The sequence below is a fragment of the Balaenoptera acutorostrata genome, chromosome 18, assembly GCF_949987535.1.
Source record: "Balaenoptera acutorostrata chromosome 18, mBalAcu1.1, whole genome shotgun sequence".
In the NCBI taxonomy this organism is placed as follows: domain Eukaryota; kingdom Metazoa; phylum Chordata; class Mammalia; order Artiodactyla; family Balaenopteridae; genus Balaenoptera; species Balaenoptera acutorostrata.
This window is the reverse complement of record NC_080081.1, coordinates 62,724,581-62,752,346: the sequence shown is the minus strand read 5'-3', so window position 1 is coordinate 62,752,346 and position 27,766 is coordinate 62,724,581. Positions and strand designations below refer to the sequence as shown.

At 39.3% G+C, this 27,766-nt stretch overlaps 1 protein-coding gene across 10 annotated transcripts in view; it reads right to left on the bottom strand.

The window, feature by feature from the left end:
* SETDB2 (SET domain bifurcated histone lysine methyltransferase 2) overlaps positions 1-27,766 on the bottom strand; it is a 306,643-nt gene that overhangs the window by 243,634 nt on the left and 35,243 nt on the right. For 2 of the 10 annotated variants that reach the window (XM_057532840.1, XM_007193751.2), the window contains exons 8-13: positions 27,463-27,682; positions 26,820-26,919; positions 25,350-25,443; positions 22,551-22,876; positions 18,598-18,686; positions 13,629-18,013 (exon numbers count right to left, since the gene is read on the bottom strand). In XM_057532840.1, coding sequence (XP_057388823.1) covers positions 17,896-18,013; positions 18,598-18,686; positions 22,551-22,876; positions 25,350-25,443; positions 26,820-26,919; positions 27,463-27,682 — 947 coding nt within the window. In that variant the 3' untranslated portion in view covers positions 13,629-17,895. Of the gene's footprint in view, positions 1-5,353; positions 5,476-13,124; positions 13,245-13,628; positions 18,014-18,220; positions 18,687-21,060; positions 21,216-22,550; positions 22,877-25,349; positions 25,444-26,819; positions 26,920-27,462; positions 27,683-27,766 lie in introns of those variants that run through there. The other 8 variants (XM_057532838.1, XM_057532839.1, XM_057532842.1 and 5 more) reach the window with 7 other exon arrangements.

The following is a 27,766-nucleotide window of genomic DNA, read 5'->3' as shown; positions in this document are numbered from 1 at the left end:
AACTGCAGACTACCCTGGAAGCCCACTTCCCAGATTACTCTGAGAAACTGCTCTGGACAAGCACTGCTTCCAGCACAGTTTCATATCTTGTCAGAACAAAGAGGATTAAACGAGTCAGGGTTACATTTCTTCAAGGTTAAAAAAAAAAGAACAGACTAGCATGTACACAGTGAGTCCGTATGGCCTTGGAACCTGGGAAGGGAGTCTTATCATCAAAGGAGTACCAGCATTGGCATCCCAGGAGGAGGGGCATGTAATCTTTATTTTTAACATGGACATTCTTTACTTCTGGTCAATGTGTCCTTTTCTCTAATAATTAAAGCAGACGTACAGTGTATATTTGATAGGCCACAAACAGGCTATTTTAGTTAACATAAAATTCAAGTTAACTCATGTATAAGCCAGAATGACTTCCCTATATCTCAATATGTGAATATTTCTTTCATCAGTTCCAACAAAAAAGGTACTTTGTACTGTATGTGCAACTTTTCTGTAAGTTTGAGATTTAAAAAAATTGTGTATATAAAAAATAAAGCATCGGACTTCCCTGGTGGCGCAGTGGTTAAGAATCTGCCTGCCAATGCAGGGGACACATGTTCAAGCCCTGGTCCGGGAAGATCCCACATGCCGCGAGCAACAAAGCCCGAGAGCCACAACTACTGAAGCCCGCGCGCCTAGAGCCTGTGCTCTGCAACAAGAGAAGCCACCGCAATGAGAAGCCTGCGCACCACAACGAAGAGCAGCCCCCGCTCGCTGCAACTAGAGAAAGCCCGAATGCAGCAACGAAGACCCATCACAGCCAAAAATAAATAAATAAATAAATTAAAAAAAAAATAATAAAGCATCTAGCATTGTGCATGGCCAGAGAAAGAGAGGGAAAGAAGCCAGAAGATCATTACAATAGATGCAGAAAAAAGCATTTCATAATATTTAATACTTTAACTTGTAGCAAGCTAGAAATAAAAGGAAACTTCCTAATTTTAATAAAGTAAAGGTATTAAAAAGCTAAAGTGTGCACAAATTTAATGATAAAACCTAGAAGCATCCCCGTAATATAAGAAACAAGACAAGGCTCACTAAAATGCTTTTAATCACCACTATAACACAATGTTCTAGAAAAATGCAGTAAAATAAGAAAAAGAAATTAAGAGGCCCAAAAATTTAAAGGAAAAAAAGCCGTCTTTATTTAAAGATGAGGATATCCAGCTGACATATATACAATGGAATACTACTCAGCCATAAAAAGAAACGAAATGGAGTTATTTGTAGTGAGGTGGATGGAGTTAGAGTCTGTCATACAGAGTGAAGTAAGTCAGAAAGAGAAAAACAGATACAGTATGCTAACACATATATACGGAATCTAAGGGGAAAAAAAAAAAAAGGTCATGAAGAACCTACTGGCAAGACGGGAATAAAGACACCGACCTACTAGAGAATGGACTTGAGGATATGGGGAGGGGGAAGGGTAAGATGTGACAAAGTGAGAGAGTGGCATGGACATATATACACTACCAAATGTAAAACAGATAGCTAGTGGGAAGCAGCCTCATAGCACAGGGAGATCAGCTCGGTGCTTTGTGACTACCTAGAGGGGTGGGATAGGGAGGGTGGGAGGGAGGGAGACGCAAGAGGGAAGAGATATGGGAACATATGTTTATGTATAACTGACTCACTTTGTTATAAAGCAGAAACTAACACACCATTGTAAAGCAATTATACTCCAATAAAGATGTTAAAAAAAATATCCAGCTGAATCTGACTTTTAGATTTGAGTTTGGCAAGATTGTTGGATGAGATAAAAAATAAATAAAAATTGACAGTGTTTGTGTATACCAATAATAGCTCACTTTAAACATGTAGTAACAAAACAAACAAAAAAAACAAACCCAGGAATAGGCCTAACCCAAAGTTCTAGACCTCTATAGAAAAAAAATTGCTGGACATTTTTGAAATTCATCAAAGAAGACCTGGATAGTTGAAGAGACATACCCTGTTAATGGATAGAAAGACTAATATATTATGAGGGTGTCTATTTTTTCCCAAATTCATCTATAAATTCAGTGGAATTCCAGTTAAAATTCCAATAGAAATTTCTGTGAAACCTGATAAGCTGATCCCAAAATTCAAAGTGCCAAAAAATAGCCAGGGTTTATCATAAAATCATAGTAATTAAGAGTGTTGTACCAGCTCATTAGTCACTGATAATCTGCCTGTTTAAATGGCCTGTTTGAATGCCCATGCTTTGGAGACCTAACTGTTCTTCCAGAAGACAGCATTGAAAGTACCATGTTACACTCTGTGTGATCTCTGCTAATGGCACTTTGGAATTCTATTAGTTAAGTCATTTTAGACATAACATCACTGTGGATCCAACTGTCAGGTACTGAGTTATCAGCTCTTTGAAGAAATAAATTTTGAGGAGGTATGGGAGGAAGGAATACGTTTCATAAAACATTACAATGAAGCTCATGACTGACTTTTGAATAGTAGGAGTTTTAAGCATGCTGTTAAAAATCTGTAAGGGACAGTTAAGAAAATTATCAGACTGCAAGAGAAACGTGTGAGCTCGCCAAACAAGAATTTCATTGTAGATTTTGTCTTTATCAAATGAAGTTAAAGGAACAAGTTATAGTTAAAGTTTGAATGGAAGAGCCTGCCATTGTTGTTTCACATCTGGTTGTTGCCGTTTACATTCCTTTACTGAGCCTACATCGTCATAAGCTTTTTGGCAGGTATACGTTGAACACTTCTGTTTCACGGTCAAGACAGGATCAGAGGCCATGGATACTGACAACTGATTTGTCTGTTTTCTTCTGTCTTTTTCCATGACTGTATCTACTGCCTCATCTTGATTTACAAGCAAAACCTAGAAAACCTACAAAAATAAGTGTTTTGTGGTTTATCTAGGAATAATACAGAAAATATTGCTTGTTATTTTTGGTGAAGAAAATCAATTTTGTATAGTTTATTTCAACCTAAATAAAATGCGTATTTTGTTTAAAAGAAAGAAAAAAGAGTGTTGTACCAGCTCAGGAATACACAAGTGACCATGGAAGAGAACGGAGAGCCAGAAAGAGATCTGTGCACATATGACAATACTGTTAGAGCAACGGATTAACATGAGGGTTTGAAACTACATAGCTGGGTGAGAGTCCCGGCTCAGTCACTTACAGCCCTGTGACCTTGAGCAAGTGATTTAATTTCTCTGTGCCTCAGTTGTTCCACCTTTAGTTTGGGCGTAATTATAATACCTACCTCTTAGGGTAGTTGTGAGGATTAACAGTTAAATATAGGTTAAGCTCCCAGAACATTACCTTACACAGTGAACACCAAATAATAACAACAGTTATCATTATTATCACTACAAATCAGTGAGGAAAGGACAGATTTTTCAATAATAGTGCTGGGGGAGGTGGTTAATCGCATTAAAAAGAAAACAACTAAAAGTAGGTCCCTACTATACACTATAATCCAAATAAATTCCAGTTGGATCAAGAAGCTAAATGAGAAAAGCAAAATTTTTAAACTTTTTGGAAAAAAGATAGAACCTTAGTTCGGAAAAGAATTTCTTAGGGGGAAAATCCTACAAATTATAAAGGAAAATAATGATGAATGTTAATTACATTATAAGTTTCTGTATGACAGAAAGCACCATAAATAAAATTAAAAGCAAACATATATAATAAAGCATTAGAATTTATTTATATGTGAATAAATACATATAAGCAAAACTAAGATCTCAAAGATAAAGTGTAGTCTATGAACACAAGTCACAGAATCGAAAAAAAGAACCACACAGGAGCACAGCAAACGAGGTGCAATCTCACTAAGTAATCTAGGAACTGCAAATGCAAATAACAACGAGAGACCATCTCACACCCATCAGAGAGGAAAACATGAAAATCTCATAGTATCATGATAGACACCAAACCATAGATCCAGGGAGGCACTGTAAAGAGAATGAAAAGCCACAGATTAGGAGAAAATATTGGTAAAATATATTTGATAAAGGACTTGTATCCAAGATATAGAGAGCTCCTAAAAGTTAATTATAAGACAACCCAATTAAACACAATTAAACAATAACAATCCAATTAAAAATTGGACAAAAGATCTGGACAGACAACACCAAAGAAGATATACAAATGGCAAATAAGTATATGAAAAGATGCTCAACACCACATGTCATCATATGTCATCAGGGAATTACAAATTAAAATATGAACAACATCATATATACACTAACATGTATAAAATAGATAACTAATAAGAACCTGCTGTATAAAAATAAATAAATTAAATTAAATTAAAAAAATACGAACAACATGAACTCTCATTCATTGCACGTAGGAATGTAAAATGGTACAGCCACAGTGGAGGACAGTTCAGCAATTTCTTACAAAATTAAACATACTTTTACCATACCAAAAAATAAATAAATAAATCTCATAGATTCAAGTGTTGACAAGGAAGAAGAGAAACAAACTCCAAAATAGTGGAAGTCAAACTTGGTACGATCCCTTTGGAGAGCAATCTGGCACATTTAATGAGGTGCAAAATGTTCCCTTCCTATGTCCAACAGTTCTAAGTGCCCTAGACCAGAGAAATTCTCCTGTGAATTAGGAGACCTATACAAGGATATTTATGACAGCTGGTTAGTCACATAAAAAACTGGAAAACCATAAATGCTCATTCACAGAATACTTTAATGGTGGTTACAGTCATAAAATGGAATACTATAACATTTAAAATTAAAGATTAGAACTACATTTATCAACATGGCTAAATCTCAATAATCCACAGAATCTGATAGAAATTCTATAAACTCCAAGAACATGTAAAACAATATATTTGTTTATAAATACTTAAACGTGGTGGGAGCATAAAATTAAAAACACAAGATAATAAGAAACACGGAATTTGTGATGGCGATTACCTCTGGGGAGGGATGGAGAGAAGGGAACAGAGAGAAGAGAGAGTCCTTAACTATCTATGTTTTTTTTTTCTTTTAAAAAAAAAAATCAAGCTGAGGCAAATATCATATACTATCATGATTTTATAAATCTGGGTGAAGTGTCTATGGGTATCTGTTATATTTGAAATAATTAAAATATCTTTAAAGGAACTTCAGCATAATTCTTTGTGTGTTTGATCAGTTATAAATAAAACTAAAAGTAATCATAAGGTGTTAAGATCTGAAACTTTAAAAAGGGAAAAATATGCTCCCCAAATCCCCACTTAAAAGTCCAAACCATGGGCAGCCAACGTGTTATTCTTTGTCGTATCCAGAGTACATTTATCTATTTTGGTATGTCCTTCCCTAAAAGGACTCATGTGTTTTCAAGTAACTTACCAAACAGTTTTCATGAGCAGCTATATTCTCTGACTGTGCAAAGTACAGGACACTACACTCGAGGTCTTTGGGGCAAAGCGCGCATATCCTTTTTTGCAACTTTTCTGCAACCTGAAAGACACCTATAAAGTAACATCCCTGATGAGAAATGGAAAAGTGGAATTTCTTGGTGTCCGCAACTCCTCCACCCATCTTAAAGTAGAGGGCAGGGAACTTGTTTTATGAGAGAGTCTCAACTCCCAGGGAGAAAAAAATATTGGGACCCAAGTAGAAAAGCAACTTTGTATTTTTTTAAATGGCTTAATGCAAGAAAAGAAAAAAATGTTTCATTTAAAATGTCTAAACATGAGGAAAACCTTTACTTAAGAAACCGAAGCAGGAATTTAAATACAAAGCTCTCGAAGCATTGCCTTGCCCATAGTAAGCTCTCAATAATAATTACTGACATTATAAATCAACAAGAAAACAATGGTGTATTCAAGAAATAATGCTCTGATTCACTACCTGTAAAAAATAATTTAGATCCCTATATCATACTATATTCAAAAATAAATTTGGGGTGAATTAAAGAAGTAAATGAGCAATATACTTTAAATGTGCTGTAATCTAGCATTATAATAAACTAGGAGAGAAAGATACATGAAGGCAGGAGCAGATTTTTTTTTTTTTTAAGAGAGGAATAAAGAAAGGAAAGAAGCTTAAGAGAAGGAGAGCTAGGAAGAACAGGGAAGAAGACAGAGGGAGAAAAAAGCCAGCTGTTCCCAATATCCATTGGATGCATCGGTGAGAGGCAATCTTCTCTAACCTATTAGTTTGCTATTAATTTGGCCACAAGCATCCATTTAACATTTCTTTGCCTTTTCCAATGCTCATCCTGTTATTCATTTAGTTTTCTGTAGCAGAAAGCACTTTCAATTTTATCTTCAAATTTTAGTTTTGAAACAAAAACTCATTTAACCATTTAATGCCGAAAGGTTTTAATTTAAATGAGGTTAACCGCTTAAGCGCTTCCTGAAAGTCCTTTTTGTTACTTAAAAGTGTAAGATCTCTTGGTGTCTCTCTTAAATTACATCTTGCATCTCACAATGTCAGAAGACCTCACTTTGGAGCTAGCATTTATTTCATGTTCAGATGAGTTTCTTCCTTAATTAACATCTGTTTCCTGGATTTGGGTCCTACTTAGTAGGGCTACATATTAGTAATCCTCCTGATCACATCAACCAAGAAAAAGGGCGGAGACTGAGACAAAACTCCTCAGATGAGATGAAACGGGCTAACTGCTGCTTTTCATTCATCTCAAACCACCACCGAGTTGGGAGCACCTCTTGTACGAGAGTCACTGCGCTGAGAGCTCTAGACCAGCGCTGTCCGCAGAAACATAATGTGAGCCACAGGTGCAGATGAAGAATTTCTAGGGGCCTCATTTAAAACAGCAAAAGGAAATGGGTGAAGTTAATTTTAATAAGCTTTATTCAACTAAATATATCCAAAATACTACGCTCTCAACATTTAATTAAGGAAACAATTAATTCATTCTTTTGTACTGAGACTTTGAAGCCCAGCGTATTTTGTGCTTACAGCACCTCTCAACTGGACAAGCCAAATTTTCAATGCTCAAGAGCCATATGTGGAGAGTGGCTACTGTACGCAAGGGCACAGCAGAGGATATAAAAAAAACATGAGACAGAACTGTTGCCTGCAAGAAGCTTACAAAATAAACAAGGAGACCAAATAGTATTCTGTAAAATAAAATAACAGAATACATGGCACGAGTAACTGCTGAGTAGGAAATACAATATACGCTATGGACAGAGGAGGAAGTGCTCCTTGTGGGATGGAGTGTTGTCAAGGACACTTCCTTGAGCTGGTACAACCTTGAGATGGAGAGGAAGCGGGGTCGGGGTGGGAGGGACGTTGCAGACAGAAGCAGAGATATGTAAGAGACCAAGAGGTCTGACTAGGAGACAGAAAACCAGCCAGGCTGAAGAGGAGAGTTCATGCAAAGGAAGCTGGAAAAGAATTTGAGAAACAGATGGTGAAAGGCTGCCAGGAAGGATTTTTTGAGCAGGGGGATAACATGATGAAAGAGTTGTTTTAAGCTCCATTTCAACATGGAGAGAAATACGGTGCACCTGGATAGGAAGGCTGGACATTATAATGCTGTCAACTCTATATCAGGTAAGTGCGGACAAAAAAATGTGGCCCGACATCAAGCCATCAGCCACTGCAGCAAAACCCGCCCCCCCCCAACAATGGTGTGTCCTCAGGGGAATTCAGGATGGAGAAAAACAGGATATTGGCCCTAGACAGTTACGACACATTTCTAAGGAATAATTTGAATAAGCCCAGACTCTTGCATCTTCCCATACTTAGAAAAGCACTAAAATCATTAACTTAAAATGTCTGTTTTTTGTTATTAGCAGTAATTGTTTGATGTTTGACTACATGTTTGTTTTCAGCAAAAACTCCTATATATCCCGGCTCCTCCCTTACCTCTTCAGAGCAGTTCCTCAGAGCTGAGAGGCTGTCTCCCAGGCTATAGTCTTCAGTAAGCCTAACCCCAAATAAAACATAACTCGCAATTTTTAGGTTGTGTGTTTTTCTTCAATTGACATAAGTTTTAGATTTAATGCCATTTTAACTTAAACCCCAAGAAGGTTATTTTAAAGAACTTGAAAAAAAATATTATTTGGAAGAATAAATAGGCAAGGGCAGTGAAGAACACTTTCAAAAAAAGACAGGGTGTCTACCTATCTGATTTAAAAACATACTATAAAGAAAGGTACAGATGGGACAGAAGGTTAGATGACCATGTCAAAAGAAAGAACACAAAGTGCAGAGAGAAGTGGATCATAATCTCTGATTATGAATTTAAGTTACCATAAGGTGGCATTTGCACTTCTTCTCTGGCACTGATTGTCCTTAGTCCATTTTTCTATTGGTTTATTCACTAGTTCCTTACTGATTTATAAGAGCTTGTGGTGTATCCAGGATACTAACTCTTTGTTAATCATACATGTGGCCTTTTAACTTTGTTTATAATGTTCTCTGATATACAGAATATTTAAAGGTTTTGTTTGATGAAATTATATCAATCCTTTATCATTTCTCACTCTTGGGTGGGGGGAACATAACTTAGAAGACACCTCTTCTTTTCCTCTAGAATTTTATTTTTTACATTAGAATATTAACGTGGAATTTATTTTATTGTAAAGTATGAGATGGAGATCTAACTTATTTTCATTATGGCTAGCCACTGATTTAAAATCTTTTTTCATATATTTAATTATTACATATATTTAGATTTGTTCTACATACTTCTATTTGTTCCACTGATCTGTCACTTCCCCCACCAATACAACACTTTACAATTTTCAAGGTTTTAGAATGTATTTTAATATCTGACCACACAAAGCCTCCATCCTAGGATGAAAATGGGGAAAAAATATCCCCAAATTTTATTCACCTTGGACCCAAAATCTACTTCGATTAAATACTGTGTTCTTATTTAAAAGAACACTCAAAGTGGACATTAAAATTTGTAAAGCATAGGTTAAAACAAAAGTTTCAGGCAGTTAAATTACTAGTGCTAAAATTCCCTAATAAAAAAATATGATAATGTTTGATAGGCTATGCAGCACCCCTTGTGTAAGAGCTAGGCATTTTTGCAGTGTCACCCTTTCCTGTGCAGAGCTGCACCTGCAGACAGGTGAAATGCATCGGGCTGAGCTATCAGGCTGCTGATACCTGAGTGTGGTCCCCTGTGCTCGCTCTGGGGACTCTGCCTGTCTGAGCTACACTCCCAAGTCTGCAGGGTCTTGGCACCTGGGAACACAGAGGTGGTGGCAACATCGCTGTCCTCTGATCTGGAGTTTCCAGCGCTGATAGACAGAAACCCAAGGTGGACACACAGGCTCCACCTAAGAGTTTTTTCCTGCTAAAACACCCCCTCATCACAATTTCCTAAAAGAGCCTGGCTATTCTAACTTGTTTATTCTTCTAGACTGGGAGATCACAGAACTCTCTGTAGTTGGGCGAGTAACATTAGAGGCTTTTACACAGACAGGCATCCCTCACATCTGAACGTTTGCTACACATTATCTGAAACTCATGGACCAAATACATTTGGATAACTTGATATTCCTCACTATCTGCACTCAGGAACTGTATAGATTCAGACAGTGAGGGACAGGTGTATCATGGGGGCTGGGACATTCCATATTATGGAAGAGTTCATTGGTCTCCATCAGTAGTTGAGACCAAGAATAATGAAGATATGTAGGTCTCCCCGAGGTCTTTCTACCGGGTCTAGCAGGCCTAAGGACTCACAGAGACTGACTCAACGAGAATTCTCAAAAATGAAACTGGTAACCAGGAAAGGTTCTATAGAATGAAGCCGAAGAAAAATTATAAGCCAAGAATACATGGACTACGACTAACTCAAACCAACAGTGGCAGTCTCGCCAGCAATCTCCAGGCTCAGCTCCACCTGGGAAGGGATTGCTAAGGCCACAGCCTCTGCAGGGGTGTCTTCCCAATGCTTCTCTTCCAAGAGACGGTCTTAAAGCTCACCAGACAAGGGCAATCCACCCAGAGGAAAGAATCTGGGGTAGTCAGATAGGATGGCCAAGGAACATGTTCCACCACTAAAGAAATGAGTGAAACTGATAGAATGAGATTCACTAACCCTATACTTCCACTTACAATCCCCTTCCAATAGGGTATGGTCTATGTTCTGGACTGGCAACCAATTTATGGTGCTGGCTTGGAAATTCCTTCCTCTTTTCTCCTTTGATCAATAGTTTTCATTGCAGTTTACTATTTTAGTTCTGCCACTGTATATCAGATGTGTAGATGTTATTACTGAGTCCAGTGACTGCATACCTGAACTGACCAAAACAGAAGGGGAGTAGATATTACCTAGAGGCTTGGTAACGGACTTGGAAAATGAATGGCTTCATCACATTGTCTCTGGATGGTGTGACTGGATATAACTTGCGGAGAAGTTGGGCAGGATGTATATTTGGGATAGCCAGAATGCATTACTGGGGACAGCTTCAGAATGTGAAAAGAGGAATAAGGACGTCCGTGTTGTAAGGGAGGGGTGGCAGGCAGGCAGCCAGGGAATAGGATGTCCAGTGGACTTCTTTAGGGTATCCATTTGACTCACAGTCATACACAGGGATAAGCCCCAGCAGGCATGTTCATACTATGTGACTCGCTTTCCCTAGGCACAGCTGACAGTCCCAGAGGACCTACCTGCCCATCTCCCAGATATACAGAATTCAGAATAGAAGATTTTAGTTCAGATTGGGCTGGTTTCTTGAAGAAGGAGATGTACAAACTGAGAAGCTGTGAGGGTAGACATCTTCTATCCCATTATCAGGAAAACCGGACCAAAGAAAGAGAACAAAGCAGATACTCTGAGTGCTGTCAAAGTTTATGATGGCTTCTCAGGCCCTATTTCCTGGCTCTTTCTGATAAGTGCTATAGCATCCATGTTCCTGGGGTCTGTGAGTGTGGTCTCCCTGCTTTCCAGTAACAAACATCCCTTTTGCTTAAATGACATCAAGTTGATTTTGTACTATTTGTAGCCCACAAGTCCTAATTAACACTGGAAGTACCATGACCTGATCTCTGTGTAGGCACGTGTGTACGTAGGTGCGTGCGCACATGTGCACTTGAGAGTGAGTTCCGGCAGCAGAGTGGAAAGTGGACTGCCCTGCCTTCACTGTCTTCTACCTGGTTCATTCTGATAATCTCATTTCCCTCCTTCTGCTTTCCCTGTCATGACTCCACTTCATTCTTCACGTTGCTGCCAGAGTGATCTAAAATGTACATTTGCCCATGTTTCTCTCCTGCTAAAAACCCTTCTCTATCACCTAAAGATCAGAAGCCAAGCTCTTTAGTGCTACATACAACCCAATTCATTCCTTCAACATATACTTAATGAGAACCTACTATGTATAGTTTTAGGCACTAGAAATAAAGCAGGGAATAAGATGTGAATTTCAACTCTCATGGAACTTACATTTTAGTAGTACAGAGACATCAAACAAGTATTATTTCCGGATGTGTTAAGTGCTATGAAGAAAAACAGAGCAGGGGAAGGAGGCAGAAATTAATGAGGGTGGGGGAGGGCTCTTCTAAACAGGATGGGCAGGCAAGGCTGTGGAGGGTACACTTGAGCAGATATGTGAGTATGGTGGGGGCTTAGAGGACTCACAATGCAGTGAGGGGTAGCAGAGTCATCAAGATGAGTAGGGCTGGATCAGATCGGGACATGGGGTACACTGTAGCCACAGAAAGATTATTCTGAAAGTAATGAGAGACTATTGGAGGGCTTTGAGTAGGAGAATCACACTTACTTTTTGTTTTTTAAAGATCATTTTGGCTACTGTGCAGGCTTGTATGTATGAGAGGCTAGAGTGGAAGCCAGGAGACCAATAGTCCAGAACTGAGATGATGGTGGCTTGGATGGCAGTGACGGGAGTGGTGAGAAGAGGCCAGGCTTGAGATATATTCTGAAGAGAGAACTGACTGTCTGACTAATGCATTAGTTGGGAGGTAAGGAGGAAAGAGAGGCACCAAGAATGGCACTGGGGTTTTGGTCTGAGCAACCAGGTGAATGGAATGGGGAAGGCTGGTAGTGGTTGAGCAGGTTTGGAGGGTGTGTGTGTGTGCAGGCAAACAGGAGTTTTCTTTGGGACATACTCAGTTTGAGATCGTTCCTGGCATTAATGAAGTTGGTTATACAAGTCTGGAGTTTGGGGGAAAGGTCAGGATGGAAGCTCATCTCCAGTAACTCCTCATCTTGCATTCTGTATACACACTACCTAAATGAAAGTCAACTGCTTGGCTTGTGGTTGCCACATCTGATGTTTTGTGGCTGGTGCATTTTTTCGAGTCTTCACCTCTTTCTGGACCACCTTTTCAAGCTTTCTATCTCTGGGTGACTCTTTCTCTTTAAAACTAAGATAGGATGTTCCTTGAACACCAGACTGAGTTGGAGGAGCCCCTCATTTGCGACTCTGAGGTTCTCAGCAGGTCACACACGAGTTGCCTATTAGACTCTCTAGGGCAGGGTCTGCCTAACTCGTCTCTGCATCCCCGGCACCTGGCGCTGAGCCTGCACACGGTACGCGCTCTACATCCGTTGAGATGCAGGGAAGGAGCCCAGTCGGAAGGCTGTTGCCTCACTTAAGGAGAGGGCCACAGACTTGAACTACTACATGGAAAGGAGGGGATGGTTCCAAAACGTTACATTCTCTGTGGGAACGTCTCAAACTGCTTCCTGAGACCTAGCTGACCACTTCTCTTCAAGAGGGGTCCCCCTCCAGCCTTCCTCCCCAGAGCACTTCTCCGACTGCATTGTTTTAGGGGCGGGTGGAACCGCGCTGGGAGAGTAAACGCCCAGGCATTTCCTTTGGTTTTCGGTTTTCGTTGCTGGCTGTATTTCTAGCGTTGTAGGACTGTAGCAATGGGCTGTCCCATTAGCAGGGGGTGAGGTAAACAGTACACCGTAAACCGTAAACGGTAAACGGAAGGCAAACCCGCCCCTTACGAGAGGCCCTGGGCAGCGGTCTGGGCGCAGGGCCGCCGGCGGTGGACGCCCAGGGGCCGAGGGGCTGCTGAGCCAAGACCTCAGCGCTGTCTCGGGAGGCGGGTTCGCGGGCCCCCAAGCGGCGGCGACCAGGGAGCTGCCCTGGGCCCCGACTGCCCCTGCCGGACCCCGCCCTCCCCGCCTGACCGCCCCCCGAGCAGTACTCACCGGTTGGGAGGGGGACCACGTCCCGCACAGCCCGCGCCTCGGACCAGTTGGCGCCGCAGCCCGACTCGGGCTCGGGAGGTCCCGCCGGCTCCATCGTTGTGCACTGCGCCCGCGCAGCCGGAAGTCCGTTTTGGCGAAATCATGATGATTGATTTCCCCTGCCCGGGGGCAAGTCCCGAGCAGGAAGCGACACCTCGGCTTTGCAGATACAGTTCTCAAACAGAAACTCGCAACTTCTCCAGATCTGAGTCTGAATTTGAATTGCTTTTTTAAAAAAAAAAATCATGCCAGGAGCTCCCCACCCTGCGCCCACTTAACCGGTAGTCGGAGTAAAGGTGGCCGAAGCCCCTGGACTCAGCTGGAGAAATGATTGTTCTTCTGAGGGTTTATCCATTATTTTCTAAAAACTGTATCACACCAAGTCTGGCCTAAACAGGTCTATCATAAACGGACGCAGAATTAACAGAGTAATTCCAGTTGCCAGTCGCAAGCCTTTATTTAGCACCCATTGGGTACACAGCACCATACAAGACAAGGTTTTTGGTGCATGGAACAAATACACATGTAGAGAACACAAACGCATATAATTAAATTACAGTTAAAAAATAAGTTGCTCTGTAAAAGAAGCATGTAATAGCTGGTGGTTTGCTGAGGAACTAATCAAAGGAAAACTCCTGGAGGTCTTGCTTTTTGAGCAGATTTTAAAGAGAGGAAAAAAGGCAAACTGGGGACAGAAAAGAGAACAATATTAAAAAGGATAACTTGGATAGTCTTGACAAACACAAATGCGTTACAGAAGCAAGAGTGTGGAGCTGCAGAACGGGAGAAAAGAACACGCTCTGGCAGCAAAGTTTTTTTGCTTTCAAGCAGTAAGATGGAAGAGTACTCCTTGCCAGGCCAGAAAGTCCTAAAGAGACTGGATAAGAAACTGAATAGCTCAGCTAGGTCAGGTGAAGCAGCTGAAGAGCCCCTTACCTGTGGGAAGAATGCAGTCTTAGCCGGAGGTAACTCCTGGAGGAGACAGTATGTCTCTCACAAAAAGCAAAGCCCTCACCTTGGAATGCACTCTTTTTCCCAGGCCTGAGGAATGTAAAAGAGATTAGCAAAGCTATCTCAAGCCAAGAGACCTCAGGGAACTGAGAGTCCTGGTTGTTCCTTATGGCTGGGGGCTGTGTGTCTGCCTGGTTAAGGGAAGATAATGTTCAAGGATAGTTGTTGTAAACTTGTTGACGTCCATGATAGTGACTGAACTGAGACGATAAACAATTCTATGGGTTCATTGTCTAATAATGAGCTCCTCTTCTGTCTATATAAGATTCAGTAGATTCTAAATAAAGTGCCTTGCAACCATCAGTTGTCTTGGTCCTTCTGACCCCATACTCACGGTGCTATTCAGTCCCTTACCTGTCTCCGTGGGGACCTGAAAGACCCCCTGCGGTGGCTGGACCGTCACACTTACCCCGCTCTCAGTTTATAATCTCAGCTTTTCAGTGTTCCACTCTTAAGAATGAGCAGACTTAACACATATATATGGAATCTAAAAAAAAATGGTTCTGAAGAACCTAGGGGCAGGACAGGAATAAAGACGCAGACATAGAGAATGGACTTGAGGACATGGGAAGGGGGAAGGGTAAGCTGGGACGAAGTGAGAGAGTGGCATGAACATACATATACTACCAAATGTAGAATACAGAGCTAGTGGGAAGCAGCTGCATAGCACAGGGAGATCAGCTCGGTGCTTTGTGTCCACCTAGAGGGGTGGGATAGGGAGGATGGGAGGGAGACACAAGAGGGAGGAGATATGGGGATGCATGTATATGTATAGCTGATTCACTCTGTTATACAGCAGAAATTAACACACCATTGTAAAGCAATTATACTCCAATAAAGATGTTAAAAAAAAATCCCTATTTAAAAAAAAAAAAAAAAAGAATGAGCAGACTGCCAAGATCACTAACTGAGGAAAGCCTAAAACATGAAAGACAAAGACCAAAGGACACATACAGGGAAAACACAGAAACAAACCTTGCAGGTCACAGAATATTCAGGAAGAAGAAAATATAGATATGAATGCCTGTATGTATGTTACACTATATAAATAGTATTTTCAAAGAGATAAGATACTGCAACCATGAACCAAAAATAGGATATTGAAGAAAAAAAACATTCAGAGAAGAGAGCTCTAGAAATTTAAAATGAGACCAAAAAAAAAACCTAACCAGAACAAAACAAAACCCAATCCCCACCCCCCAAAAACCCCCCAAACGAAAACCCAACACAATAGACAAATTGGGAAGATTAAGTTGAGGAAATCTCCCAGAAAGCAGAGCAAGAAGACAAAGCTGGAAATTAAGAGAAAAGATAAGAAAATGAGAGAACCAATCCTGGAGGTCTAATGTCTAGATAAATAGGAATTCTAGAAAGAGACAACAGATAACAGACAACAGAACTATTTCATTAAAGAAATAGTTCAAGAAAATTTCTCTGAAGAACAAAGTTTTCAGATTGAAAGATCCCACCAAGCACCTGGTATGAGGTATGAAAATTGACTCTTACTGGGAACAGAACATTGCAACAAAGAGAATGCTATAAGCTTGAAAAAAAACTGGCCACATATACAAAAGATAAAGAACGGCTTTATCTGACTTCCAACAGTCACCCTGAAGGCCAGAGGTGAGAACATTTTCAGACTTCAAAGCAGCAACATTGGAATGTGGCAGATGTGTTCAAAATTGGGTATGGAAGCTATTCACGAACTCTGAGTACCCATACCCTGCCAAAATAGCAATCAAGTGTAAGGGTAAAATAACATGTTCAAACATACAAGGGCTCAAAATATTCACCTCTCATTTTTCCCTTTCAAAAGCTACTGGAGGATGTGCTTCACCAATATGTGGGAGTAAATCAAGGGGAAATAACGGGATTTAACTAGAAACAGACCTGACATAGGGAAGACAAAGGGAATCTCTAGGACGCTGACGGAAGATGACAGCTGTGAACCAGTACAGAATGAAGCAGATCAAGATGTCCATTTCTGCACAAAAACATTTTCCATACTTATCAAGTGTCTTCACTTTATTTTAGTGCATTGCCTAAAATTCCTGCATCTTTACTGTGAATAAATGGACTTCTCAACTTTCCTCATCTGTCTACAGGCTGTTGGGTTATAATTTTTTGCTCCCTTTCCTAGCTCTTTGGTTTCCCACTCTCTAAACCAATTTCAAGTTAAATTTTTATTTAGTTCAATATTTTAAAGAAATTAATCGGGTCCAAACTTAGAAGAGATTTTTGTTTGAAAGGTAACCAAACTAAACCCAGAATCAAGATCAAAAAAAAAAAAAGAAAAAAAAACCCTCAAAAACCAGAGCTACTTTTAATTACTCCTTTTTGAGCTAGTATTCCCACCCTGGTTCCTAGTGGGAAGTTCCTGGCAGCCAAATGTACATCTTTGTTATAGATAAAATTAGTTTTAACTCTTGGAGATTCTCATCCTCTTTCCACTAGACAATCATGGTTAGGTAACCTAGAGCAAAGTAACTCTTTCCCTTTTTCTCTAGGAAAATAATTTGCACATCATGCCTAGGACAGTCCAAGGGTCTGTTTCAGACTTTGCAGTTCAGTAGAATTGTTTTGTTTTGTTAAGTGAAATTCTTGCCCAGCACAATCTCTTCTGGCTTAAATAAGCCACGTCTGACTATTTTCTAAGTTTCCTTTTCTTAAGGCTCTACTCTATCTAGAACAAAAATATTCTAATTCCTCCAAGTTTCTATTCCCTCCTTTCCTGTCTGTGTTTATGTGGAAGGAGTGAAGAGAATCTGTGGAAAAGAAACTGAATGGCAAAGACTGTGCCAAAACCTTCCCCACAGGAGAGCTTCTCCCCCTTCTCATTCAAACGGACTGATGGGACACTTTCATGGAGCCAGATACAGCTTCTCCAACTAGCATTAAAATACTTGGAAGTAATATGCATGAAGTGAATTTCGACAGATTCTTCAGGCTCTGTTGACCACCTTATGGTTCACAACGGTAAATTATTTGCCAGGAATTAAACATAAATAAATTTTGTAGGTAAAGATGTGAGCTTTGGCCCTTTGGGGCCATGAAAGTCAAAGATAATTCCAAAAGCAATAAGAAGTGCTGAAATCAATTGTGACATTTGCCTTTTTTTTTTTTTAATTTATTATTATTTTTTATTTTTGGCTGTGTTGGGTCTTCGTTTCTGTGTGAGGGCTTTCTCTAGTTGCGGCAAGTGGGGGCCACTCTTCATCACGATCCGCGGGCCTCTCACTATCGCGGCCTCTCTTGTTGCGGAGCACAGGCTCCAGATGCGCAGGCTCAGTAGTTGTGGCTCATGGGCCTAGTTGCTCCGCGGCATGTGGGATCTTCCCAGACCAGGGCTCGAACCCGTGTCCCCTGCATTGGCAGGCAGATTCTCACCACTGTGCCAGCAGGGAAGCCCCATTTGTCTTTCTTAATATATAATTTACAAATAAGTTACAAATTATATAGCAGTATTTCATATAAAATATACACTTCCATCCTACTCATGTACAGTTGAACAGCAGTAAGAATAAAGAGATACCCTATGCATATGAAAATGTCCTTATTTTGTTCCTAGCGTTTCTAAGTAATGCAAATGGACCCCCCAACAAGGGTAAACTGAGAGGAATTCTCTTGATGGATCATAACCTAAATTAATTCCACTGACCACTGGGGTTTCTTTTGCATGGCTCTAATTTCAGCTTGACATGAACAGGCACTAGCTACAGATTTATAATATTTTTTTCCTACACTTATTAGCCCCACATTGGCAGAATATTTCTTTTTCAGGCATAGTCCCAGCTTCATAACCATAATCCCATGTTAGTTCTGTTCTTGCTTTCACATACCTAGAAAGTAGAAATTTTAAAAATAATCATAAATTACCCTGAATAACTACCAAATGAACCAAATTTGATTATATCAATTTTCATATTAACATCATTAACCATCCTCAAAAATATGGTTTTCTCTCTCTCTCCAACACCAACCAATTAGGAATGCTCTGTTATTAAGAATAATCATTTAAGTTTTATTTCAAATCTACTAAAATCATAAGTAAGAAGAAACTTGTCAATATCCACAAGGAAGGAAGTGTGTTTTGCAAACAGTGGAACCCAGTAATGTGATGAGGCATGTGGTGTGGTAGTTGGGGGCAGTTTGGACTCAAAGATGTAGCATTCTGCATCATTTATCCTCTGAACTGAACTGGCTGAGGCCTGCCATCCTTAGCCTTTCCAGTATTAACTCTAAGAGGAGATAAGAATGAAAATTTCAGCTATTTAAAATTTTATTGACCACAAAGTTTGGGATAAATGAATATTCTAGGGTGCCAGATATGTGGGGCTATAGCATATATCTTCTTTTAATATTTTTCTATTGTTATTTTTAAAGTCACAATTTCAAAATTAATCATACAAAAAATTTTTCAAACCTGTTAGTGAAGAACGTCACCAATGGAAAATTTCTGTCATGTGTTTCTACAAAAACATTCTGTACCAAAAGATTTGGGCAACAACTATGCTGTTAAAAAAAATAAACACAGAGGTTAGACATAGCGTGAAGTTTGATACCTTGTTCTTTGCAGCATTAGAATACCATTCTGTTTCCAACACATGTAACTTATTTTTGTTTATATTCTTTTTTTCCTGACTAGTATATAGAATATCATAGCTCATTACAATTTTGTTGACGGTAGGAATCCATTCAGAAAAGCCCTGTTTTGACACTCTTACATCTTTCCAGTAGAAATGCAAAATGGTACAAACCCCTATAGAAGATAATCTGTCAATATTAATCGTTATTATAGATGCATAGCTTTTGATTCAGCAATCCAGTATCTGGAAATGTATCCGACAGATATATCTGCACATGCATCCATGTGTAAGATTATTCATTGAACATTGTTTTTTTTTCTTTTTTTTATGATGAAAGCTTTTATTATTTATTTTTTTTTTAAATTTTTTGGCTGTGTTGGGTCTTCGTTTCTGTGCGAGGGCTTTCTCTAGTTGTGGCAAGTGGGGGCCACTCTTCATCGCGGTGCACGGGCCTCTCACTATTGCAGCCTCTCTTGTTGTGGAGCACAGGCTCCAGTCGCGCAGGCTCAGTATTTGTGGCTCACAGGCCTAGTTGCTCCGCGGCATGTGGGATCTTCCCAGACCAGGGCTCGAACCTGTGTCCCCTGCATTGGCAGGCAGATTCTCAACCACTGCGCCACCGGGGAAGCCCTGAACATTGTTTTGAACAGTAGAGGTTTGGAAACAATCCAAATAGCTATCTAAAGAGGATTGGTTACATGAACTTTAGGATATCCACACACTGGAATTCTATGCAGCTATTAATATAAACAAAAAGAACGAGGAGCTCTGTGTACCGATTAGAAAGATCTCCAGGGCATGTTGCTAATTTAAAAAAAACAAAGTGTAGGACGGTAAATATAATATGCTATCTTTTATGTAATGGGTAGGAATAAGAACATATATTTATATTTACTTGTATTTGCATAAAGAAACTATAAGAATACACAAAAAAGTAATAAAAATGATCTTACTATAGAGGGTGGAGTGGGGGCAGGGTGAATGGGGGCAGAGTACATTTTTTTTTAAACAAAACAAAAAGTTTAATATGAACAATGAATATGACCTGAGTTTTACAATATAGTCAAACAGACCCGTTGGAAACGGTACCTGTATAAGTACCTGATTTCTCTGCTGAACATGACCTTCTCCTTTCTCCAAGGCTTCTAACATGATGATACTATTTCCTCCTATTACCACCATTCCAATATTGTTCTGTTGCCCACTAGCTGCCACCTCTACACATTCATCTATCACCAGATTCATAAAGGGATCAAATCCCAGCAATAATCCTCAGACATATTTGCCACCATTAAATTTCAATGATAACTTCCTGTCCACACAGTTTTTTCAATTTCGGCCTGGTAAGCTTTACTGATGGCGCATACTTGGCAGGGTCAGAGCTACCCTGAAACAGAATTCTGTTTGGCTGTATGTATGTATGTATTCTCTAAGGCTTTTTATTTTATTTAAACTTTGAAATCATGTGAATGTATTATCTAAGTAGAAAATTAAATTAAAAAAGAAAGAAAAGCCCTGTTTTTTTCCTCCTATAAACAAGGGATGGACCCAGCTGGTGAAACCAACCATATAGTTCTAGCGCAGCCACCATACAACATAACCTACCAGAAAGGAAGCCACAACAGTCCTTTGCTAGAGATCATTCTTTAATGATCTTCTGGCTCTTCTGGCATGTTTAATAGCTCTTAGCATGTTTGGCAATAGTGTAGAAGTAGTGAAAGTGGAATAGAGAAAAGCAGTTGTAGGAAAGAGGAAAGGAGGAGAGGGTTCTGTTCTCTGTTAACCAAGTATCCTCCTAACTAGGAGAGAGAAAAAGAAAAAAGCCAAATAAACAGATTTATCTAGCAAGGAGAAAAGCTCTTTGGTTTTAAAGATTTTCCGACTTAAGAGTATTTTCTCTTCTAATGGCACCGTAATTACATGTAAAATTATCACTGAGGGCTTCCCTGGTGGTGCAGTGCTTAAGAATCCACCTTCCAATGCAGGGGACACGGGTTTGAGCCCTGGTCCGGGAAGATCCCACGTGCCATGGGGCAACTAAGCCCGTGCGCCACAACTACTGAGCCTGTGCTCTAGAGCCCGAAAGCCACAACTACTGAGCCCATGCGCCACAACTACTGAAGCCCACATGCCTAGAGCCCACGCTCCGCAACAAGAGAAGCCACCACAATGAGAAAGCCCACGCACCGCAACAAAGAGTAGCCCCTGCTCGCCAAAACTAAAGAAAGCCCGCGCACAGCAATGAAGACCCAACGCAGCCAAAAATAAATAAATTAATTAATTTAATTAAAATTAAATAAAATAAAAATAATCACTGAACGTCAACTTCAAACTACTCAAAAGTCATTTTAAAGAGGTGTTGAGGGAATTCCCTGGAGGTCCAGTGGTTAGGACTCCACTTTCACTGCTGAGAGCACAGGTTCGATCCCTGGTCGGGGAGCTAAGATCCCGCCAGCTGTGCGGCGTGGACAAAAAAAAAAAAAAAAAAAGGGGGTGTTGAGCTTAGCAAAGGGAATGCATAGAAGAATCATGGGCCATGCATGCTTCCCATTACTTTCAGGGAAAAAGCAAAGCTGCCCATCCCACTAATTCAACCCCAGAGAGGAAGAAGAGCTCTGATACAGATCAAAGAGAAAAATTAAGGCCATATCCAGGGGTCAGTGTACTAGAGTGGACCTTTCCAAAGATGTGTGGAGGGTATCAAAGTTCCCATCCTCCTTCCACGACTCTTCACTCTCCTGGATAGGATAAGCAAGGACAAAGTGGAGCCCAGAGAGTAGGGGGCATACAGGTGGCTTCCACATGGTCCAGTTGGCCAAAGAAAGGAGAGTCTATATACACACTGGGACTAGAGGTTGGAGGGGATTTTTTTTTCCTGTAGGATTCCTGGGACCGTACATTCTTTGATAAGCATGTGTGACGGTAGGAGGCAGGATAGAATAGCGGTTTGATGGGAAAGCTACAAGGTAACTCCAATTCCACCCTACACAGTAGTTATGGCCAATAATACAAGTTATCCCTCTTATCATGAAGATGCCAGGAGTCTTAAGTCTTGAACCTTAAAATCAGAGAAATCATAAATATTTCTCTGTATAAATAAAAATAAATCTCATTACATATATCCCAAACATACACAGAAACAGAAAACAACTACGGTTTAGGAATAAAAAAAGGAGTAAGATAGTAAAATGCAATATTCTGATAAATGTACTGGTTTTCTGTACTAAGCCACTAAACCACTCAAAACTTAGTGAGAGTAAGTAAAACATAAGTACTCCCAACTGATTTTTTTGAATAGATAGAGGCATTTCTGAATAAGACATACTGTATTATATAAGACACAAAAGAGAAGCTTATTCTATGTGTCCCATTGTGATTTTTTTTGAAGTAATGAATCTTGAAAACCTTTCAATAAACATATATGATTTTCTTACTATTTCTTATAGCTTTCTCAAGCAAATGTTTACTGTGTGCCAGGTACCTTTTAAGCACTTTATATATAATACATTTAATCTTCACAACATCCTAGACAGTTATTATTATTATTATCTCCATATTATAGGGGTGGGAAATACAGCATAGAGAGGTCAAGTAACATGCCCCAGGTCATGTAAGTGGAGGACTGGCATTTTTTTTTTTTTTAAATTGAAGTGTAGTTGGTTAGGACTGGCATTCTAATCTAGGTAGTCTGGCTTTGGAGTCTTTTAATCATATTTTCCTCATGATTTTGTTAAGAAGCCTAGGGAAAAAAAATGTGTTTAGACATAGGAACCTCAGCCCATATACTCACATTAAGGAAGCGGCCCACATTTCCTTCTTTTGTGGCATCCAATAAAAACACATTCCCTTCATTGAACTTCTTTAGAGAATCAGATGAAGCATTCTTGGTTTCACTTGGTAACTCTTTATCACAAAAGACCTGCTGGTTTTGACATGCTGGAGGTTTTTCCTCTTGGGGCTTTTGTATTTGAATCTCATTCTGATCATCCAGTGTGACTGTTTGGTGACATCTGCCCCCTGGTGGAGTTTCTTCTCTACATCTAGTTATATCTATCACATCTGATTCAATCACAGGGTTGTCTTCAGAATCTTCAACTTGGTTTGAGCTTGAGTCCTCTAATAAACATTGTGGAAGGAATTGTCAGGAAATATAATTGGCTGAGCAATAGTGCTGAGAGTAACAATACTAATTAAATGCAAGCTGTGCTAATTATTGCTAATTCTTACAATGTATTAAGGTAGACAGACAGTACTCCAATTTTACAAATGAAAACTTCAAGCCTCTGAAGGCTTAAGGGATTCACCTAACTAGCAATAGTAATGAGAAGTGGGGTAAGAAACCCAGAAATATCTGACTCCAAAGCCTGCCTTCTTTCTACTACATAACAATGCCTTTTTATGAATCTGTATACATGTTGCTTCCTGTTACTATATTTAATCTCTACTCCTTAGAAACTGACTTACCTCTCTTCAATTTTGGAATCTGCATTTAAGTGTATTCTAAACAGCTGTAACAGAGAGGGTATTTAGGGAGTACTTTAGGCCTTTAATATACCAATGAAAGGCCTGAGGAGACCCTGATGGAGTCACCCTCTGTAAGTCCCAATAGTAATAACTATTGCTATGGGTTTTGTATACATTAGTGTTTGGAGTTTTTACTAGATGATCATTCAATAATTACACTTTTACAAACAACAGTACTTAAGAAGAAGATGAACTACTTATTTTTCTTATCCAATAATGGAAATAATTTTTTGAAAATATTCAAAAGTATGAATGCATGTCAAATGGAATAAAATGATTTATTTTTAAAGAGTCATTTGTGTCACCTAATTCAGTGGCACGAAGAAATTATACTTCTCTAAGATTAATGTTTTTATTGTAATCATCACTGTTGTTGGCTGCTACTCCTACATGTACTCATATTTTAATCATGGGTTACTTGTGAGCCATAATAGTACATAACTAATTTTTGTGGTGCCTGCTATATACATTGTAGCAGTCAATGGAAATGACAAAAGAACCAAAAGTTAACAGTAGTTGTTTGGCTCACATGCATTAAATGGTGATATATCAGAATGTCATCCCAAAATATGCATCTCTGACATAAGGACTATTTTGAGCTAAGGGCAATTAAGCAGCAATACAGGAAAAGCTCAGCCCTCCCCCCATCTGTCTAAAAGCAGGATATAAATTTACAAAGGTGCCCCTCCTTCTATAATACTAGGAAGGACAAAAGTTAATTACCAGAGATAACTTTAGACCTTTATCAGCTTGGAGACTGAACCAGAGCAATCTACATAGCAAACTTGACTAACTAGCCTTTATCTACCATTGGTTTCACATATATCTGGGTTCCCACAATTTCCGCCCGAGAGATTCAAGGCCCTTTTCCTTTGTCTTGTTGTTCCTCTAAAAATTTACTGTTCTTTGACTAAGATGCTAGATAAGCCAGAGTTCTAAGCCACCTCTCTGAGTTACTCATCTCTGAGTACTCACGTGTATGTGTACAATATGCATACTAATAAACTTTTGTTTTTCTCTTGTCAATCTGTCTTTTGTCAGTCTAATTTACAGGGCCCCGGCTAGACAGCTTAAGATGGGTAGAAAGAGATTTTCCTCCTCTACAGGTGAAATTATTATAAGTGCCCTTTCTTGATAGACCTTTTCTGTCAAGGAGTTGCTTTGCCTCCCCCAGTTTCCATCCTTTAAGACCAGGTGGGGAGTTGGGAGTGCAGATGTAAGGAAGCCCAATGGCAGAAGAGGCAATGGTTGGCCAGTTCTTCACAGAGGGTCATGTCTCAGCAATGCCTCTCCACTGAGGGATATATTGAAATGCAAATGAACCAAAATCCAAGTTTGTCAGGTTGTAATATTAACCATGGCAGGTCCGGTAACACTGAAAGATAAGCACTCAGGGTAGCAATATTTACACTTTTTGCTAAGCATCCGCTGCAGCAGCACTGGCTGGAATACTGCAGGAGAATGATGTGTCTTTATTTTTAAGGAGCCTAAACGAAGAGTTAGGAAATAGCTGCATTGGACAATGCTTCCAAAGCCATAGATGGACTATGCAGACTTGGAGCTGACCACCCCATTCTCCTGCCATGCATCAAGTCATGGTTGGCATCTAGACCAGGGGTCACCAAACTTCTTCTGTAAGGGGCCAAACGGTAAATACTGTAAGCTTTGTGGGCCACATGGTCTCTGTTGTGACTATTCAGCTCTGCTGCTATAGTGTGAAAGCAGACAGAGACAACATGTAAATGAAAGAGTGTGGCTCTGTTCCAATACAACTTTATTTAGGAACACTGAAATTATAATTTCCTATAATTTTCAAGTGTCGCAAAGTATTACCTATCTTCCCATTTTTTCTCAGTTATTATTTAAAAGGTAATATACATAAACAGGTAGTGGGCTGGATTTGGCCCACCAATTATAGTTTGCCAACCTCTGATCTAAACCAGTAGAAACTCTTGTGATGAATGCCACATTTTTGTTACGGAGTCTGAGAAAATGAGCCACAAGTACTGAGCAAGAGAGACAAAAAGGCAGAAGAGGCAGGCAATCAGACTGAAACAAAGCCTACCTCTCATTTCCTTGGCTTTAGAGTTCAGATGTACTTGAGTTGGTTTAAATCCACCATTATCTTCTGAGGTGACAGACTCTGAGGAAGTAAATCCCTTAAAAGAAAACAAGGAAGATGTCTTTACTTCCTAGGTCAGGAAAAAAAATTTAATTTAGCAGTAAGGCCTCTTTCATCAAGTGTCAATCTTTATAGGCTATAGCTACTAGATTAGTTTTGAAAGCCTCTCTGAAGTGATGGAGCCCTTATGGCTGTATTTTACTCCTAGGCACTTTAGTGAGCAACAGCTATGAAAATTATAAGGACTGTCAAGACACTCTTTAGGCATTATAAGTTCAAAATAAAATTCAAATACACCTGTCTGTATCCCTCAATTCTGATGCCAGATTATAAATTTGGCTTCAACTATAAGATGTGCAAAGATTAAAAACACCCTTTGGCTAGTTACTTCAAAGAAAAGGTTAAAGGAATTGCCTATCTCCGTGAGTTGCAGACACTGCAGTCACTTTAAATGGTAATGATAACTTTCAAAAAGGGGTATATGCTGAGCACAATGCTTGGTACTCAACTAAGTGCTCCATACATGTTGACCATTATTATTATTATTTATGTACTTCAATGGTCAATATGTGTTGAGCACTTAGTTGGGTGTCAAGCATTGTGCTACACAAAGTTTCTGATGTTTATCTCATTTAATCCTCTTAACTCTGAGATAGATACTATTATTCTCATTCTACAGATAAAGAAATGTAGACAGAGAGATGTCAAGCAGCTAGTAAGCTGCAGTGCTGGAGGGCAAACCCAAGTCTATGTGATCCCCCGGCCCAATCTTTTCAAAATCATGTGGTACTGAAGAGGTACCTACTGTATGTTACTAGGCAGAGGGCAAATATTTGCACACCACCTAGGGCAGAGTTTTTATTTTTCATCAACAAGCCTTACCGTGAACTACCATTATGTCTGCCTGTTCTTTTTCCTGCATCATTCTGTTTCGAAGTTACAGTCTCTGACTATTCTTCTCAGTACAGACTGAAAAGTGTACCTTCAGAGGCTATCATGTAAAATGTTGCTTTCTTGATGATTCTTTCATTAGGCTGCTTCTCTTCTTTCTCCTACATCTCACAACCATCTCTCCTTAACTTAAATTACTCCATCCTTTTTTTCTTATTATGTAATACTATCAACTCTTGAACACTTTAGCTTCTTCTATAAATTCTTAGACTGGATAGCTCTCAGTCTCAGTAGAATACACTGTCAGATCACGACCAACATTCTCCTTATATATCTAAGTTGGGAACATGCCAACCACCATGGAGGATACTAAGTAAATAAAACATAGTCCTAACACTTTAACAGCACCACATTACAAAATAATAAAAGAAATCCTACACATTATTAAGTAACACAAACAATTTGAACTAAGTAATAGTTAATGTTCTCAGAAGGGCACCATCTACATTTTGCAGTTTTTACCATCTTTTTCCCGTTGTGTTGAATACTGGCCATCTTGGTTTTAGGACTTCTAATGACTGAATGATACTGAATTCTTGAAATACTGTTACATTTCATTTCTCTGAAAAGGAAAAAAAAGTTATTCTGTATATCACTAAAAATGCTCTTTATCGTGCCCTGAAATATGGATAGCTTCACTGTTACATAAATATCCATTAGAAATTAATCTAAGTTATAACATCTATGCCTATCCCTCACTAGAAGAAAAAAGTATAATCGTATTTTAAAGTCAATCATTTTTGAAGTACATTAAAAAACTGAAGAAAACCTAAGAAAAGCTTTGCAAATAAAATGGTGATAGAAAATAAAAAGAACTGCAAAAGTTATGACATCCATAAAGAACCTGATTAAAGTCAAAGTTTTTAAAGGTAAAACTCCACAAATGGAAACTGAGGAAATAAAGTACGTAGGCTAGATTTTTAAATCTAAGTGCCCTAGATTTCTCACAGTGTTAAACTTACAACTGTGAAGCAAGTTGATATACAAGAGATATATAGGAGTGGAGGTGGAAATTAAGAAAGAAAGAGGAAAGAGAAAGAACTACTCTTGATCAACAGTATACAGTATAGATCAATCTTGATTGGGTTCATAAGATCTCACTCACAGAACAGGCTCTTTGGGATTATTATGGAGCTTAGGTGGACACTCCTCAGTCACAGCACTTCTAGGATATGTCTCCAATTCTAATGGGATAACTTCAACCTCACAATCTGTGACTTCTATTTTCCTCTTCTTTGAAAACATATTTTTCATAATATTCTCTTCTTTTCCATTTTCATCAATAGCATCAGGTTTCTCAGTGTTAGATCTGCTTAGTAATCTTCCTAAAAGAAAAAAGTAAAAGAGCTTAACACAACAAAAAATAACACAATTACTAGCAACAAAAGGGCATCTCTTCTGCTCCATTA